The 19,072-nt window shown below is 45.8% G+C and overlaps 1 protein-coding gene across 15 annotated transcripts in view; it reads left to right on the top strand.

Annotated features, from left to right (window-relative positions):
• Window positions 1-19,072, top strand: part of col12a1a (collagen, type XII, alpha 1a) — a 188,018-nt gene that overhangs the window by 13,374 nt on the left and 155,572 nt on the right. For 9 of the 15 annotated variants that reach the window (XM_087291078.1, XM_087291077.1, XM_087291080.1 and 6 more), the window contains 6 exons: window positions 819-869; window positions 4,414-4,677; window positions 13,531-13,695; window positions 13,776-13,949; window positions 14,041-14,331; window positions 17,417-18,019. The exons of the other annotated variants lie outside the window; for them this stretch is intronic. In XM_087291078.1, coding sequence (XP_087147204.1) covers window positions 819-869; window positions 4,414-4,677; window positions 13,531-13,695; window positions 13,776-13,949; window positions 14,041-14,331; window positions 17,417-18,019 — 1,548 coding nt within the window. The remainder of the gene's footprint in view (window positions 1-818; window positions 870-4,413; window positions 4,678-13,530; window positions 13,696-13,775; window positions 13,950-14,040; window positions 14,332-17,416; window positions 18,020-19,072) is intronic. 15 annotated transcript variants of the gene reach the window in all.

Genomic DNA, 19,072 nt, shown 5'->3' with positions numbered 1-19,072 from the left:
AAAAAAGTTGCTACACCGCATCGTTTATATCATTAAGGACGTTTTACATTAAAACTAACGTGGTTCAAACAATAGATCTGTGACAGAGCAATACAGTTTTGAGAAACACTCATCACTACATAGTTAATTTCACAAACGATCCATCATACTGTGGAAGTTCAGCTTCGGGTTTTGTCATTGTTTCGGAAACGCATCCCTGGTTGACACAGCTTAGGCCATAGATCTTAAACTCAATTCCTGGATGGCCGCAGCTCTGTACAGTTTTGCTCCAACCCTAATCAAACAAAGCTGATCCAACTAATCAAGGTGCTCAGTTGGATTAGATGTGTTTGATTTGGGTCGGAGCAAAACTGCAGACTCTTGGCCCTCCAGGAATCGAGTTTGTGACCAATGGCTTAGGCCATTGAGATGGATAAGTTTCATAGCACAGTGCTTTCTGTGTCAGCTGGGAAAGCCATTTTAGACACTAACAACTTTTGACTTTAGGCAGTAAAAACAAAACATTTTACCCTTACAGTAGCCCAGCATGTTCATTACGTGATGCAATCTGATTCGCTTGAAACTTTTACAGTGTTTAAGGGAGCGGGTTTTATACAGTATTTTGTTGAAATGATTCTGAATCGCCTCTTAATTTTTGCAAGTTTTGTGTGCTTTACGATTTTAAACTCACTTAGAGCTGTGTTTCATACTACATAACAGGTCATTTTTAAAAATCCATAATAGGGGCACTTAAAAGCATTCAAAATGAGTTTGAGATCTACATCTAAATGGTTTTATTTCTAAAAATAAACGTCTGCTAACCTCCTTTGCTATAACAGTTCAATCCAGCAACACAAGTGGACCAAGGAGGCCACAGTCAGAGGCTGTCAGTAAGTATATTCAATCAAATATCTCCTCATCATCTTGTCGCATGTCACCTATTAAATTAAATTCTGTAAGCACTGCTATTAGATCTTTTTTTTTCCATTTTGTCTTACCAGCGTAGACTTAAAAAAAAAAAACTTGTTACTACTTGCAAAGAATGATTGCTTAAGGTTGTGGTTGGGAATGCTAAATTGCCTTTAATTAAAAGCATTAAAATAGAATCAGAGCTCATAAAACATTTAGCTTTGTTCTGTTAGAAGTGGCTGTTAAACTGCAGAGGAGGACTGAGGTCTCCTCTAGCCTCATTCATTGACTCTCACACACCCGACATCTCTTTTTAAATCACTGGAAAGGATTACGGTCCTGACCCAGTTACACTCCTTCGCTCTTTTTCTTGCGAGTCCAAATCGAGTATCGGAGCCAAAATAAATCCCATTGAAATTCCAGAAAACCGGTTCTCAAGACGTACATTTCACAGTAAAGTTAATCATATCCAAAGGCACAAAAAAGGTTTATTAAAAAATTTCCATTGCTTTGCAAGGCTGCTTTTTCTTGTTACTTTGGAAATGTTGGAGAAAACTTGGACGTTTTTTAAGAGTCATTAATAATTAAGTGTTCTTGAAGAATAAACTAAATAAAATGCTTTCCTTAAAGGAAGACTTCACTTTTTGAAAATAGGCTCATTTTACAACTTCCTTAGAGGTAAACAGATTCATCATTTTTAAATCCATTCAGCCATTTTCAGAGTTTGACAGGAGCACTTTTAGCTTAGCTTAGCATATATCATTGAATCGGACCGTTAGCATCTTGCTCAAAAAACAACCAAAGAGTTTTGATAATTTTCTTATTTACATCTTGACACTTTTGTTGTTACATCATGAACTAAGACAAAAATAAAGTAAATAAAAATGAAAAATAAAATAAATAAAAATTAAAATAAATACTATTTTCTAGGCTAATATGGCTAAGAACTATATTCTAATTCTAGCGTAAAAATCAAGGAACTTTGTTGCTGTACCATGGCTGCAGCAGAGCAATGATGTCACACAGCTCTGTACACTTTTTGCAGGTGACCACATTGGCAGTGTTGGGCAAGCTACTTGAAAAATGTAGTGAGCTAAGCTATTTGCTACTTCACTTAAAATGTAGCCTAACTACACTAAAAGCTACCCTCTGGGAAATGTAGCAGACTAAGCAAAAAGTTACACGGCAAAAGTAGCTTAGCTACATCTAAGCTATTTTTACAATTTTCATTTTAAAATCGAAGCAACTTAAATCCAAGTCCATCATATCTTAGTGATCAATAAAACTGTCAATGAAACATATGAGGCAGAATAGTTCAGTTATTTACTGTAAATAATACGCTCCCTGCTGAAAAATCTAGCTTAAACCAGCCTAGGCTGGTTGGCTGGTTTTAGCTGGTCAACCAGGCTGGTTTTAGAGGGGTTTTGGCCATTTCCAGGCTGGTTTCCAGCCATTTCCAGCCTGGTCTTAGCTGGTCAGGCTGGGAGAGGACCAACTAAAACCAGCTTGACCAGCCTAGCCAAGCTGGGAGTCCAGCCAAAACCAGCTATATCCAGCTTAAACCAGGCTGGTCAAGCTGGTTTTAGCTGGATTTTACTGGTAATTTTCTTGACTGACCAGCTAAGACCAGGCTGGAAATGGCTGGAAATCAGCCTGGAAGTGGCCAAAACCAATCTAAAACCAGCCTGGTAGACCAGCTAAAACCAGCCTACCAGCCTAGGCTGGTTTAAGCTGGATTTTTCAGCAGGGGTACTAAACAGAAACACATTATAGTATACTGTATAACAGCTAAAACAAAAAATCCAATGAAACCAGGTGATATACATTTTAAAATATTATAGCAATTTATAGTAAGGGGAAATATTTTGGAATAAGAATTATATATTGTGTGTGTGAATATATATATATATATATATATATATATATATATATATATATATATATATGTGTGTATTTATAAACACACACACACACACACACATATATATATATATATGTGTATATATATATATATATATATATATATATATATATATATATATATATATATATATATATACATATACACACACACACACACACACACACACACACACACACACACACACACACACACACACATTTCTGAGGAATCAGAAATAACTCCACTCCCTAGACATCTTTCCATCAAGCAAGTTTTACCAGAGGTGGCAGTAACGCACCAAAATGTTGTCAAACACCATAAAACAGGAAGAAGATATCGTCATTCTCGCCATCATATGGATTTACTTCATCGGCTAGACACCGGCCTCTTATCACCGGCCGGTCACTTATTGATCCGCGATCGGTAAATGTAGCTTGTGTGGACGCTACTATTTGACTAATAAAATAGCTTCACTTCTGAATAGCTATTTGATTTGAAAAGTAGCAACGCTACCGCCATACTACTGAGAAATGTAGTTAAGCTAGTAGCGTCACTACGTGTAGCGATGCTACTGCCCAACACTGAACATTGTAAGTGATCAAACTGGGGACTATTTTTTAGGTGTTGCATGATTGTTGTGTGATTGATCTTGCTGTAGCCATGGTACAGCAACAAAGTTTGCTGATTATCACGCCAGAATGAGAGTATATAGTTCCTAGCCATATTTAACTGAAAAATAGCAGCTTTTCATTTTCCATCAGTCTTAGTACATGATGTAACTACAGAACAGTCAAGCTTTAAAGAGGAAAATTGTTGAAACTCTGGTCATTTTTGAGAGAGATGCTAATGGTTTAATCTGATTTAATGATTTATGCTAAGCTAAGCTAAAGGTGCTTCCACTAGACCCGGAGATTGGCTGAATGGATTTAAAAATGGTAAAGCTCAACTGTAAAATAAAACTATTTCCAAAAAATCTGGAGCACTCCTTCACAGAAAGCATTTTTGGCTAATTAGCAAGCTAGGGACTATTTTCAGGTGTTGCATATTATCATTGTTCCTGCTGCAGTCATGGTACGGAAACAAAGTCTTGATTATTACGCCAGAATGAGAGTATATTGTTTCCGCCTATAAAAAGCAACTTTTCATTTTCCATCAGTCTTAGTACATGATGTAACTACAGAAGAGTCAAGCTTTAAATAGGAAAATTATCTAAACTGTTTGGTCATTTTGAGCGAGATGCTAATGGTCTAATCCGATTCAATGATTTATGCTAAGCTAAGCTAAAAGTGCTTCCACTAGACTCGAAGATTGGATGAAAGGATATAAAAAATTATAAAACTCAACTGTAAAATAAAACTATTTCCAAAAAATCAGTAGTGCTCCTTTACAGAAAGCATTTTATTAATGATTTTGTTCATTTTCTAACTACACAAACTCAGTTATTAATGACTGAAACAAACAGCCAAAATTTCCTTCAACATTTCCAAAAAAAAGTTGGAGTGTGCCTTTAAACAACATTCATTTCTCATTATTGTGTCAAAACAATAAGACTGCAGGAGATATTATGCTCTCATGTTATTATTAGTCTTTCTCTTATGCCTCTTCATTTATTCGCTATGCAGAGTGTTCAGTGAGTGCCGTTGCGGATCTGGTTTTTCTGGTGGACGGCTCTTGGAGTGTGGGAAGAGAAAACTTTAGATTTATCCGGAGTTTCATTGGGGCCATGGCCGGAGCCTTCGACATTGAAGAGGATAAGACCAGAGTGGCTGTGGTTCAGTACAGCTCGGACACCAGGACAGAGTTCAGTCTAAACACACATTTCAGACGACCCGATGTCCTGCGAGCCATTAAAAATCTGCCGTACAAGGGTGGAAATACCATGACGGGTGAGTAAAGGATTTGGGTGAGACTTCAGTTTAATGGTCTTTTTTGTTGACTGTAAGTTACATTGCAACTACGCTGCCAACAAATTCTCATTGGAGTATTATTAGACTAGGGTTAGGGGAAGCTAACGCATTTGAAAAATATATTATATAATGTGGTTAAAGGTATTAAAGGGACAACATTTACTCAACCTTCACTTCTCCCAAACCGGTTTATTTTCTTTTGTTGAACACAAAAGAAGATATTCGGAAAAATGTTGGAAACCGGTAACTGTTGACATCTATTGTATAGTTTCAGTCAATTATTAGTGATTTCTAACATTTTCCAATATCATTTTTGTGTGTTTAAGAGGAAAAAGATGAAACTTAAAAACATTTGGATAGGGATGAATTGATACCGATAGCCCAATATGCAATGTCCAGAGAGTGACTCCAAAGGCAATGTAAACTGCACACACTTGATTATGTAATGTGTGACATGTGACAAGTCATGGACATGTGTTAGTGCAAGGATAAGTTATCGTTTAAATGTCCATGCTTAATCGGTAATCAAAAATGTCCATTGATTTAGGATTATCAACAATAGCCCCTTTCACACTGTGATACCAGTAAATATCCGAAAAAATACCAGAAGGACTTTACCAGTAAATTCCAAATAGCGATGTTCACACAGGCAAATACGGGTAATACCAGACGCTCTGAAGCATTAAAGTATAAAAAAGATATCTGAAGAAACACATTGGGCTCTATTTTGACGGTTCATGCGCAGGGCGCAAACGCTTTCAGGGCGTGTAAGGATGCGTTTTTGCTAATTTACGGATGGGAAAATCTGGTCTAAAAGGGTTGAGTTTATTTTCTTAATGAGTTATAGGTGTGTTTTGAGAATAAACCAATCAGTCTCATCTCCCATTCCCTTTAAGAGTCAGCTGCGTCGCGCCAAGAGCGCATTCGCTATTTACAGGACACAAAGTAAGTCTAAGTGGAAAAAATGAGCATTTCACAAGCAAACAGTTAACAGAAAACTGTTAAACAGAGCATCTACTGCGTGAGAATGAGAAATAATGGATCCACTTTCACTTTCGCTCTTGGATAGGGAAACCTTTACGCACAGACATCAGTTAGCCTATAAATAATTAATTGCGTTTGTTAAGCGCAAATATTCGTTTCAAAACTATTTCTAAATTCAGTTCTAATTTCCAGCAAACGAATAAATGAACAACAATAATGAAGTGTGTTCAAAAACGTTCGAGGTTACAGAAGTAACCCTTCGTTCCCCGAGGAGGGGAACGGAAGTGCCATGAATGGGAGGATTCGGATCAGAAGCCGCTTATCTGGAGAGTATTGAACGGGCCAATGAATGAAATTAATTGGCAGCGTAAGCTTGCGCAGGTGTGCGACATCTGCAATTATCTCAGCATATAAGCACACCTGAAGCCAGCAGACGCCATCCTTTTAAGCTGAAGAGACTTTCAAACAGCTAAGGGACAGTCATTATGGCGACGGAATATGGCACTTCCGTTCCCCTCCTCGGGGAACGAAGGGTTACTTCTGTAACCTCGAACGTTCCCCTTCGGTTGGGGAACTTCAGTGCCATGAATGGGAGAATATGGAAAGCGCCATAATGACTGCACCTTACCAACACCCCCGATGAGGAGATAGTCAAGCAAGCGTGACGCACCCACATCATGGGGGGCGCGGTCCTCCAACGTGTCCCTGGCCCTAATTTATCCTACTTCAACAGAAGTTTTACGGATTTAGATATATTTTTTGGGAAGTCGTGAGCATCTAGATAATTCTAGGAAATACGACAGTACGTTGGGAAGCGTGCAATCCCGATAGGGAGGACGCTGCGGAGGCCATCCGTTACCCAAGGGGGGGATAGATGGCAGAATTTACCTATGGACTAGCCCTAAAAAGGGGGAGTACGCATAGCAAAAGAGTGGTTAGCGGAGAGGGAAGACACGGGTCCACCCAGGGGGGGGACTTAACCGTGGCGGAATAAGCATATGGGATCGCCTAGTGGGGATCACGCATAGCAGGCACCTATACCCAAAACGCGGGCTGACCAGCGGGCAGACCTACAACGTAGTGGGCCAGCAAGTGACTCCTCCGCTGAGTCAGTGCTGGGGGCCACGGAGGAATCTGCAGGGCTCACCTGACGGGGAACTTTACTGACAGATAAAAAAGGCGCACGTACCTCCGTGTTAGGGAGAATGGCGCCGCAAGCGTGTTTCAACACCCTACCGAGTTGTCTCCTCAATCACCAAAGGGTTACCTAATACCCTTGAGGAAACCGGCTCCACTCGCAGATTGTAAAACCTTGCAAATGTGTTGGGTGTCGCCCAGCCCGCAGCTCTACAGATGTCTGTTAGAGAGGCGCCGCGTGCACGCGCCCAAGAGGATGCAACGCTCCGAGTGGAGTGTGCACGAACTCCCGGGGGACACGGCTGACCTCGACTCGAATAAGCGAGTGAAATGGCATCCACAATCCAGTGGGATAATCTTTGTTTTGATACGGCACTTCCCTGCTGCCGACCGCCATAACAGACAAAGAGCTGCTCAGATGATCTAAAATTCTGAGTACGGTCCACATAAATGCGCAGAGCGCGAACTGGACAAATTAAAGAAAGGGCTGGGTCTGCCTCCTCCGGGGGCAGCGCTTGCAGGTTCACTACCTGATCTCTAAAGGGGGTGGTAGGAACCTTGGGCACATAACCGGGGCGGGGTCTCAGGATGACGTGAGAGTAATCCGGCCCGAATTCCAGGCACGAGTCACTGACCGAAAATGCCTCCAGGTCCCCGACCCTCTTGATGGAGGCCAACGCAACCAGCAGAGCTGTCTTCAGGGACAGAAATCTTAGAGATACTGATTCGAGTGGCTCAAAGGGATCGGATCGCAGACTCGTGAGAACGAGGGCGAGATCCCAAGAGGGCATGAGAGGGGGGCGAGATGGATTAATTCGCCTAGCACCCCTAAGGAACTGGATGACCAGGTTATGCTTTCCCACGGTGCCGCCAGCTACCGCGCTATGATAAGCGGAGATGGCGGCCACGTAAACCTTGAGAGTGGAGGGCGACAGCCTGCTGTCCAACTTCTCTTGAAGGAAAGAGAGCACAACACTAATCTGGCAATTTCGGGGGTCTTCTCTGCGAGAGACGCACCATTCAGTGAATAGACTCCACTTCAGGGCGTAGGCGCGCCTCGTGGAGGGGGCTCTAGCCTGAGTGATGGCATTAACCACCGCAGTCGGTAGGTTACCTAAGTCTTCCTCGCGTCTAGGGACCACACGTGGAGGTTCCAAAGATTGGGGCGAGGGTGCCAGATGGTGCCCTGTCCCTGAGAGAGTAGGTCCTCTCTCAAAGGGATCCGCCAGGGGAGGGCCGTCGCGAGGAGTGAGAGCTCTGATATCCAGGTTCGGTTGGGCCAAAGGGGCGCAACTAGCAGAACCTGTTCCTCGTCCTCCCTGACCTTGCACAGAAACTGCGCGAGCAGGCTCACTGGGGGAAACGCATACTTGCGCATGCCCCGAGGCCAGCTGTGGGCCAGTGCATCCGTGCCGAGAGAGCCCTCGGTCAGGGAAAAAAACAACTGGCAGTGAGCGTTCTCGGGGGAAGCAAACAGATCGATCTGGGCCTCCCCGAATCGCGCCCATATCAGCTGAACAGACTCGGGGTGGAGTCTCCATTCTCCAGGGCGTAACAGCTGTCGTGAGAGCGCATCGGCTGCACGATTGAGCGTGCCTGGGACGTGAATGGCGCGCAGCGATTTCAGCCGCGGGTGACTCCAGAGGAGCAGACGGCGGGCGAGCTGAGACATGCGGCGAGAGCGCATACCCCCCATGCGGTTGATATACGCCGCCGCCGCCATACTGTCCGTCCTGACCAGCACGTGTTGCCGCTCCAGCACCGGTAAAAAGCGGTGGAGAGCGAGGAACACTGCCAACAGCTCTAGGCGATTGATATGCCAATGCAGCTGGGCACCCTTCCAGAGGCCCGCAGCCGCATGCCCGCGACACACGGCCCCCCAACCCGTGTTGGAAGCGTCTGTTGAAACAACAACATGGCTGGACGCCTGTCCTAGAGGCACACCGGCCTGTAGGAACGAGGGGTCGTTCCAAGGGCTGAGGGCGCGGCGACACAGCGCAGTAACCGAGACCCGGTGTGTGCCCGCGTGCCATGCGCGTCTGGGGACCCGATCGTGAAGCCAGTGCTGAAGTGGTCTCATATGGAGCAACCCGAGCGGCGTGACGGCGGCTGCGGATGCCATATGCCCCAGGAGCCTCTGAAAGAACTTCAGTGGGACCACTAGTTTGCTGTCGAGCTCCCTCAGACAGTTCAGCAACAGGCGAGCGCGTTCCTCGGAGAGGTGCGCTACCATGGTGATCGAGTCCAGCTCCATCCCGAGAAAAGAAATCCTCTGCACGGGGGCGAGTTTGCTCTTTTCTCGGTTGACCTGAAGCCCCAGTAGGCGGAGATGCCGAAGCACCTTGTCCCTGTGCATAATCAATTGCTCCCGCGAGTGGGCTAAAATCAGCCAGTCGTCGAGATAATTGAGTATGCGAATGCCCGCGAGCCGAAGGGGCGCTAGGGCACCCTCCGCGAGTTTGGTGAAGACCCGCGGAGACAGAGAGAGCCCGAAGGGGAGGACCTTGTACTGCCACGCTCGACCCTCGAACGCAAACCGCAGAAATTGGCGGTGGCATGGAAGAATGGAGACATGGAAATACGCGTCCTTCAGGTCTATGGCTGCAAACCAATCCCGAGGACGAACGCATTGGAGAATGCGCCTCTGCGTGAGCATTCTGAACGGCAGCTTGTGCAGACAGCGGTTCAAAACGCGCAGATCTAGGATTGGCCGTGACCCACCGCTCTTTTTGGGTACGATGAAGTATGGGCTGTAAAACCCACTCTCCATCTCGGCTGGAGGAACCGGCTCGATTGCACCCTTCGCCAGGAGGGCAGCAATCTCCTCTCGCAAGACAGGGGCGGACAGGGGGTTGACCCTGGAGAAATACACGCCCGTAAACTTGGGGGGCCGTTTCGCGAACTGAATCGCGTAACCGAGTCTGATTGTGCGTATGAGCCACCGCGAGGGGCTGGCCCGCGCTAACCAGGCAGGCAGAGCCCTCGCTAATGGAGTCATCGCTACAATCGCTGACGTACCAGCGGTGGGGCAGCGCGGAGTGGGTGTGCTGATCCGGGAAGCACGAGGGTCCCGCGGAAGAGCTGGAGGAGAGCGATTCGCTCTGGCTCCGCACCCTGACTCCGGAGAGGGGGCTGGAGGGCTGAGGAAAGGGAGACCGTCCCCCCAGCGCTCGTGAGCCACTGGCGAAGCACGTAGAGTCTGCGAGCCGGAAGGCAGCGCGTCCCGGACTGGCAGAACTCGTGCAGTCACATCCGGGGAAGGGAAAAAGTGCTCTTTTACTGATGTTTTGGTGGCACTGAAAAGTACCGTTGTTATCGGGGCCCCGCCCTCCAGCGGGGAAAGAGCAAGTTTCCTCTTCTCCGGATGGCCTGTCTCAGGGACGCTTCGCGGTCCGTTTACCGGACTTAACGGCGCCCTGGGCAGGAGGGGCTGCCTGCTTTCGAGGTGAACGCCGCGCCCGCTTGGCCGGAGGCGCAGGCGGGGGCGGGGCAGCACTCGTTGGCGGGCGCCCTCGGCGAGGAACAGCGGAGGTGGATGGCTCGGCGGGCGGAGCGGGCTTACGGCCACGCCGATAGATGACATTGCCCATCGCATCCGACTGCTCTTTCACCGCCTTGAATTCCTGGGTGAATTCACCGACGGTGTCGCCGAACAGGCCAGCCTGGGATATGGGCGAGTCAAGAAAGCGAACTTTGTCAACGTCGCGCATATCGGCCAGGTTTAGCCAGAGGTGGCGTTCCTGAACCACAAGTGTGGACATCGTCCTCCCCAGCGCACACGCGGCGGACTTAGTAGTCCGAAGAGCATAGTCGGTCGCGGTGCGCAGCTCATGTAATAAGCTTGGGTTGGACCCGCCCTCGTGCAGCTCGGCCAGCGCCTGCGCTTGGTAGCGCTGGTAGGTGGCCATCGCGTGCAAAGCAGAAGCAGCCTGGCCCGCAGCCTTATAAGCTCTGGCTCCGAGGGAGGCAGACAACCTACAGGCTTTGGACGGGAGGCGGGGCAAACCCCGCCACGTAGAGGCGCCGCGCGGACAAAGATTGACCGCGATAGCGCGCTCCACTGACGGGATCGCCTCATACCCCCTGGCAGCTCCGCCGTCAAGGGCGGTGAGGGCGGAGGCACTCGCAGCACGGGCAGAGAAAGGTGCCCTCCAGGACTGCGTGAGCCTACTGTGCACTTCCGGGAAGAAGGGGACGAGAGGCTTCGAAGGCTTCGCCTTCTGGTCCTCTACGTAGCACCCATCTAGTCGGTCCGGCCGCGGAGCTGGGGGATAAACCATCTCCAACCCCACGGCCGAAGCAGCCCGGGAAAGCACGGCTAACATGTCCGCTTCAGGATCCGATTTGACAGCGCTCACCTGCCCGGAGGGGGCGAGCGGGTCCGGATCTTCGTCGGACAGTGAAAGCCCACCCTCCGATGCCGCGGAGGACATCTGATCTCCGGTGTCAGCGAGTGTGAGAGCTACCATCTGGTTAGACGGATCACTCTCACCACCCGAAGCTTGGATGGAGCGCCGTGAGGAGCGAGAGGTCCGCGAGCCCGTGGGCGGCGGATTAGCTCCCGCTGAAACCCTCAGATCTGCCCGAGCGCCCGCTGCTTTTTTAGAGCAGGAGGCAACTGGGGTGGCTCGCTCTCTTGCGAAAGTTAGCCGCGATCTTAGCTGTGCAACGGTCATGGCATCGCAATGACGACATGAACCGCCCGCGAGCACCGCATTAACATGCTGGACCCCCAAACATGCAATGCAGTGATCGTGTCCATCATCCGGAGACAGGAAACCCCCGCATCCAGAAACGCACAGTCGGAGCGCCATCCTGAAAAGGACGTGCTGCACGACTGTGTTGCTCTTTTAGGAAAGTTGCAACTATACGCACCGCTCTGGAGGACCGGACCCAAAGAACCGCAGGCAAGGGAGTAACCCAGCTCGACCGTCTGCCACCGCGAAGACCCACTCTGGACCGGGAGACACAACTCGTTCGCTCTGAAGTGCTGATCAGCAAGAGGAACCCTCATCGACTCACTCAGAAAGGATCTGAAGCGAAAAGGATGGCGTCTGCTGGCTTCAGGTGTGCTTATATGCTGAGATAATTGCAGATGTCGCACACCTGCGCAAGCTTACGCTGCCAATTAATTTCATTCATTGGCCCGTTCAATACTCTCCAGATAAGCGGCTTCTGATCCGAATCCTCCCATTCATGGCACTGAAGTTCCCCAACCGAAGGGGAACCTGAGTTATATCCTTAAACACATGCTGTGCCCCATATGGTCTAAAACCTGACAGGTGGGCAAATCTAAGCTTGTTTTAATAAAACAAATATAAATATGGATATAATAAGTAATACTGCTAATAATAATAACATTATACAAAAACAAATTGTTATGAATGAACTGAAAAAGCCTCCCGAGATGAAGAAGACATAAAAGCCGTGATTTTTCATATTTATGTAGGCTAGAAAATAATATGTTTTGTAATATTTTAATCCTTTATATTTATATCCTATATCTATTCTTATTATATCCTATATATATCCTTAATATTTACATTTTTTCATATGTAAAGATATTTGCCTATTGCTCTCTTGTCCGTATTAAGCAGTGTGTAAGCGAGGCGCAACTCTGCGCTGGAATTTAGACCGGATTTGTTTTGGTCTAATGAAAAATCTATTATAGTTTCTCAAAATAGCAACGCGCCAGCAGTGCGCCTCAGAACACCTTCCTTTTTACACCAGAACGCCTATGGGCGCACAAATGAGCGCAAATTAACAGCGTAGCGCAACGCCAAAAATGACTCTTGCGCCAAGCTGAAACTAGCAAACAAGTATTGCGCCGCGCCTTCCGCCACATTGCGCCGGGTGTATGATATGGCCATTGACTTCCATAATATGTTTTGTTGCTACTATGGAAGTCAATGACTGCTGTTTTCAGACATTCTTCAAAACATCTTTTGAGTTCAACAGAAAAAATAAATTCATTAAGTTCTTTATCCAATTGAGATTGAGTAAATACCCACATAGCAAAATTTCTCTGGCCCAGCTCTGGCCCACACAATCAGGTTTTGCTTGGCCCACATGGCGCAGTGAATTACGGTATATGACTGGACCAAATCTGGCTTCCAGACAAAGGCCAAACACAGACCATATCTGGGCCAAGTCTCAGCCAAGTTAATAACTCAAAACTGGGCCTGAACTGGGCCAGATAGGTTGGTGTGTCACGATTGCAATGAAATTGATAAACCCATGGAGTGATGCGCATTAGGCACACTATGGCACGCTTTTTCTCCAGTGACCTGATTGGTAGAATTTTTTTTCTTTACTCAAAAATTATTTTAGTGTATTTTAAATGTGGGTCAAGACTGGCCAAACTCACATGGCCCACTTATCAAATTTTTAAATCTGGGCCAAATACTACGTTTTTCATCTGGCCCAAATCTTGTGTGCCGCCTTAAAGACGGTGCCACCTCTGCCAAACCCGGGCCATGTTTGGCCCACATGCTGTATGCCAGTGCCGGATGAATGCCTGCTGTGCCAGCTTTATGCCAAATTTGGGCCAGAATTCTTTGCTACTAGGGTAATGATAGATTAGTTCTTTTTTTAGGTGAGCTATCTCTTTAACACCAACCCATAGTGCAATGTAGTCACTTTAGGGGTTTCTGTTAGACTAGATGTTCCAATATCATCATTGGTTTTATATCTTAATGTCTTTTCAACAAGGTGATGCAATGGACTATCTGGTGAAAAACACGTTCACTCAGGCGGCTGGAGCCAGGAAAGGCTTCCCAAAAGTGGCCATGATCATCACAGATGGAAAATCTCAAGACCCCGTAGAGGAGTACGCCGAACGGTTGAGGAACATCGGAGTGGAGATCTTTGTGCTGGGTATGAGTCTCTTCGACATGTATCTGACAGCTTGCAGAACTCTGAGGAGCTCTATTTAAAACCACAGTTCATGTTTTCAGGTATCAAAGGAGCAGATGAGGACGAGCTGAAGGAGATCGCCTCCAGACCCCATAGCAAGCATGTCTATAACGTCCCCAACTTCGACATGATCAATCAGGTGCAGAAGGCGCTCATCACTGAAGTTTGCTCTGGCGTGGAGGAGCAGCTAAACTCCCTTGTAAGCGGGGAGGAAGGTACAGCCCGGCACATTCATTCATAATCTAGACTCGCAGAGAACCGAGCAGTTAATGGAAGATCATAAATCACATTTCCATGTTTTCGCAGTTGTCGAACCAGCTTCCAACCTCAGAGTGACAGATATCTCCTCCAAATCCATGAGAATTGCGTGGGATTCATCTCCTGGTGATATCACAGGCTATAAGCTGCAGGTTTTTCCCACTATTGCGAGCGCCAAAAAGCAGGAGCTCTACACTGGGCCCACAATGACCTTGGCCAATGTCAGAGACCTGACGCCTGAGATGGAGTATGAAATTAGTCTGTTCGCTCTCAAAGGTCTGACTCCTAGTGTGCCGCAAGTTGTCACTGAGAAAACTCAGCCAGTGAAAGTATTTACAGGTAAGATGCACACTGTTAACCTGCCACCCTGCTGAAAAACCCAGCTTAAACCAGCCTACAATGGTTGGCTGGTTTTAGCTGGTCGACCAGCCTAGTGTTAAAGGGGTTTTAGGCATTTCCAGGTTGGTTTCCAGCTATTTCCAGCCTGGTCTTAGGTAGTCAGACTGGAAAGTGATCAGCTAAAACCAGCTTGACCATCCTGGTTTAAGCTTGATATAGCTGGTTTTGGCTGTGCTCCCAGCCTGGCTAGGCTGGTCAAGCAGGTTTTAGCTGGTCATCTCCCAGCCTGTCCAGCTAAAACCAGGATGGAAATGGCTAGAAACCAGCCTGGAAGTGGCCAAAACCCCTCTAAAACCAGCCTGGTTGACCAGCTAAATCCAGAAACCAGCTAAGGCTGGTTTAAGCTGGATTTTTCAGCAGGCATCTATTAGATGATTTTGTCTGAAATGTCTATGTTAATTTGAGGTGTATATTTTAGCCTTTACTGAAATAGGCTCAATTTACAACTCTCCTTAAATAGGAGTTCAAGAGTTCATAACATCCTTGAACCCAGGGCTCCCTCCCGTTGCAGGTCAAGAGGGTAGTTTGAGCTCAGGTAGATCTTGAAACTCCCCTGCTGTAATAGCTAATAAACAGATAGTGATTGCTCTTAAGAAGTAACTACTTACTAGGAGCATGTCTATGGTGCTGATTTAGATCAGTCAATTAGCTTAAGTTGCCTGTTTTTTGATGGTGGAAGGAAACCGGGGAACCTGGGGGAAACCCATGTGAGCCACGGAGAGAATGTGAAACTCTGCACAAAAATGACGGCTGGCTTGGTAAGGACTTGAACCGTTCTTGCTGGGAGGCAACAGTGCTAACCACTGGGCCACCGTGCCACCCATCTAGGTAAGGAGTAGGGGTGGAAGGGGGGATTCTTCAAAACGAAGACAGCTGTGATATGGAACTTATGGTATTTATAGTGACTTAGGAATCATCTGATTGGTGAATCACGAATTGGCTAATGCATGACCAGCTGTGTTCAATCATAAGCATGTGATGCTCGAAGTTAGTTCATAAATAAACTTCCATTATTGTTGAGTTTTACCATTTTCGATTCTATTATGATCAAATTTTGGTTCCAGTGTAGAGATGGGTAAATGCAGTCCTGGAGGGCTGTGTAGAGTATAGCTCCAACCCTAATCAAACACACCTGACTGTACCTTTCTAGTGATCTGAAAGACACTGATTAGAATGCTTAGGTGTGTCTAGTTAGCGCTGGAGGAAAACTCTGCAAGTCAATGGCTGCGTCCGAAACCGCATACTTCCATACTATATAGTACGTTAAAATCAGTATGCGAGCCGAGTAGTATGTCCGAATTCATAGAATTCGAAAATCAGTATGCGAGAAGTACCCGGATGACTTACTACATCCTGCGAGATTCTGAAGTGCGCATCCTATGCACGCTGCGCTATTCCATAATGCCCCGTGAGAGAATTCATGAATGGGAGTGAAGCGACGCAAATGACGCAGGTAGGTCGCGTGACCATGACAAAATGGCGGATGTAGTACGTCCGAATTCCATTCATACTTTTCACATTTATACTGTACAGAACCTACTTGTCTAACGGCTGAGTAGTACGTTCACATTCAAATGCAGTACCTACTGAGTAGTAGGTGGTTTCGGACGCAGCCAATGGCTCTCCAAGACTGACTTTTCCCACTCATGTTCTAACAGAAGAACTTTTAGCTTAGCATAGATCAGGGGTGTCCAAACTCAGTCCTGGAGTGCCGGTGTCCTGCATATTTTAGTTCCAACCCTAATTAAACACACCTGAACCAGCTAATCAAGATCTTTCTAGGTATACCAGAATTCCAGGAAGGTGTGTTGGAGGAAGTTGGAGCTAAACTAAGCAGGACACCAGCCCTCCATGACCGAGTTTGGACACCCCTGGCATAGATCATTAAATCGGATTAGATATTGCTCAAAAAAATTAAAAGAGTTTTGATGATTTTCCTATTTAGAGCTTGACTCTTCTGTTGGAAGGAAACCCCTTCCTCCTTCAACTTCGAGCCACTGCCTCTCGAAAGGTCTCTGCACGGCACTGTTTATGTTTAGAAACTATGCTCTTATTCTGGTGTAATAATTAAGGAACTGATTGATATTGCTTGACATTGATATCATGCGGCACTGCTACCTGGCTTGGGACTATTTTCAGGAGCTTCCTAATATCATTGTTTCTGCTGGCAGTTTCTTGACATATGGATCTAGAAAATATCAACTTTCATTTTCTGTTTACATAGGAAAATTATCAAATTTATTTATTTATTTTTATTATGTCTAATTCGATTGAATGATTTATGCTAAGCTAAGCTAAAATTCCTCGCAATCGAACTGGAGATCAGATGAATGGACTAAAAATAGTAAAACTCAATCATCTTACTATAGGGAAGTTGTAAAATGAGCGTATTTTTTTAGTAAGTCCAGATGAAATCAAAATTTACAGTTTATTTTGCTAGCGCACTTTTACAGTGTTAAGGTGAACTATTAATCCACTAAAAAAACTACCAACTACCAAAACTTTTTGGTAATTTTTAATAAAAAATCTGACCGTCTACTTTGCTCTGGAATGGCAGTCCTAATGATGTCTGTTTGACGGATTGAGTGAAATATACTTAACCTTGCCCCTCCAACCATTAGTTTGCTGCAAGCAAAAGAAGAGAGCAAAATCTCAGAAATAAAACCCCGCCCCTACTCAATATTCCATTTCATTTGGAAATACATCATAATACTAAAATAAAAGTCTGCAGCAACTCATCCATCCCATCTGTAATCGATCTGTTCATTTCGGATCTTCAAACTGCTCCTTTTATATAAATCAGGGATCACCAAACTTGTTCCTGTAAGGCCGGTGTCCTACAGATTTGAGCTTCAACCCTAATCAAACACACCTGAACAAGCTATTCAAGGTCTTACTAGGTATACTTGAAACATCCAGGCAGGTGTGTTGAAGCAAGTTGGAGCTAAACTCCAGGACCGAGATTGGTGATCCCTGATATAAATCCACCTTCAGACAGTAAACTCTTGTATTTTGTGCCCTACAGAGTGTTCCCTAGAGGTGGATGTCCAAGCTGACATTGTCCTCCTGGTGGATGGGTCGTATAGTATAGGACTGCCTAACTTTGCGAAGGTTAGAGCTTTCCTCGAAGTACTTGTGAATTCTTTTGACATCGGACCTAACAAAGTGCAGATCAGCTTGGTTCAGTACAGCAGGGATCCTCACACTGAGTTCGCCTTGAATAAATTCGATGACAATGCAGCCATGGTCAAGGCGGTCCGCACCTTTCCCTACCGAGGTGGATCCACCAACACCGGCAAGGCCATGACATATGTGAGGGAAAAGATCTTCGTTTCGGGCCGTGGCGCTCGTGATAACGTCCCCCGAGTCATGGTGCTTATCACAGACGGCAAGTCCTCAGATTCTTTCAAAGACCCCGCCAACAAACTGAGGGATACAGATGTGGAGATTTTTGCTGTGGGAGTAAAAGATGCCGTACGATCTGAGCTGGAGGCTATCGCCAATGTTCCTGCTGATAACCATGTGTTTGAGGTGGAGGACTTTGATGCTTTCGAGCGGATCTCCAAGGAGCTGACCGCGTCCATCTGCCTCAGAATTGAGCAGGAGCTCCATAACATCAGGAAAAGAAGTATGTGGCAATATCTGATTATTTTCTTTCTGACATTTCTGTTAGATGGAAAGCTCCAAGGGATAGTTCCCCTGCTGAAAAATCCAGCTTAAACCAGCCTAAGCTGGTTGGCTGGTTTCAGTTGGTTGACCAGCCTGGTTTTAGAGGGGTTTTGGCCATTTCCAGGCTGGTTTCCAGCAATTTCCAGCCTGGTCTTAGCTGGTCAGGCTGGGAGATGACCAGCTAAAACCAACTAAAACCAGCTTGACCAGCCTGGTTTAAGCTGGACACAGCTGGTTTAGGCTGAGCTCCCATCCTGGTTGGGCTAGTCAAGCCGGTTTTGCTGGTCATATCCCAGCCTGACTGGCTAAGACCAGGCTGGAAATTGCTGGAATTCAGCCTGAAAATGGCCAAAACCCCTCTAAAACCACGCTGGTCAACCAGCTAAAACCAGCCAACCAGCTTAGGCTGGTTTAAGCTGGATTTTTCAGCAGGGTCACGCAAAATATGGTGAAGTTTTCATTTTTAAAATATTTATTGTAAAATTTCACCAAATTACTTAAACAGGTCTATTTGGAAGGAATTCAAACCTTTGCATTGATTGGGATTGTAGGGGAGTGCATCTACTCAACGATGTACAATTTAACAATGTACCTTTATTACAAGCGTAGTTAAAAACAATACAGCAAAGGTACTAATTAAATAAATAGTGCTTTATAAATAGTGCCAAAAATAAAAATAATTGACTCACCTTTTACTTGTTTCAAATCTTCGTGAGTTTCTGTATTCCGTTAAACATAAAATAATATATTTTAGTGAAAGCCGGAAAACCTGCACCCGTTGACTTCAATAGTATTAGGTGTTTTGGAAGTCAAAGGTTACAATTTTTTGGCTTTCTTCAAATTGCCTTCTTTTGTGTTCAACAGAAAGGTTTTGATCCAGCTAAGAGAGAGAGAGTAAATTTTAATTTTTGGCCAAACTAACTCTTTAAGTAATAATCTGTAAAAAATAATGCTATATAGTCTTCATCATCTATATAATTAAATATAATAACTCGGAATTCTGAACTGTGCT

The sequence above is a fragment of the Danio rerio genome, chromosome 17, assembly GCF_052040795.2.
Source record: "Danio rerio strain M-AB ecotype USA chromosome 17, GRCz13ab, whole genome shotgun sequence".
NCBI lineage: Eukaryota > Metazoa > Chordata > Actinopteri > Cypriniformes > Danionidae > Danio > Danio rerio.
This window is presented reverse-complemented; position numbering and strand designations above follow the sequence as displayed.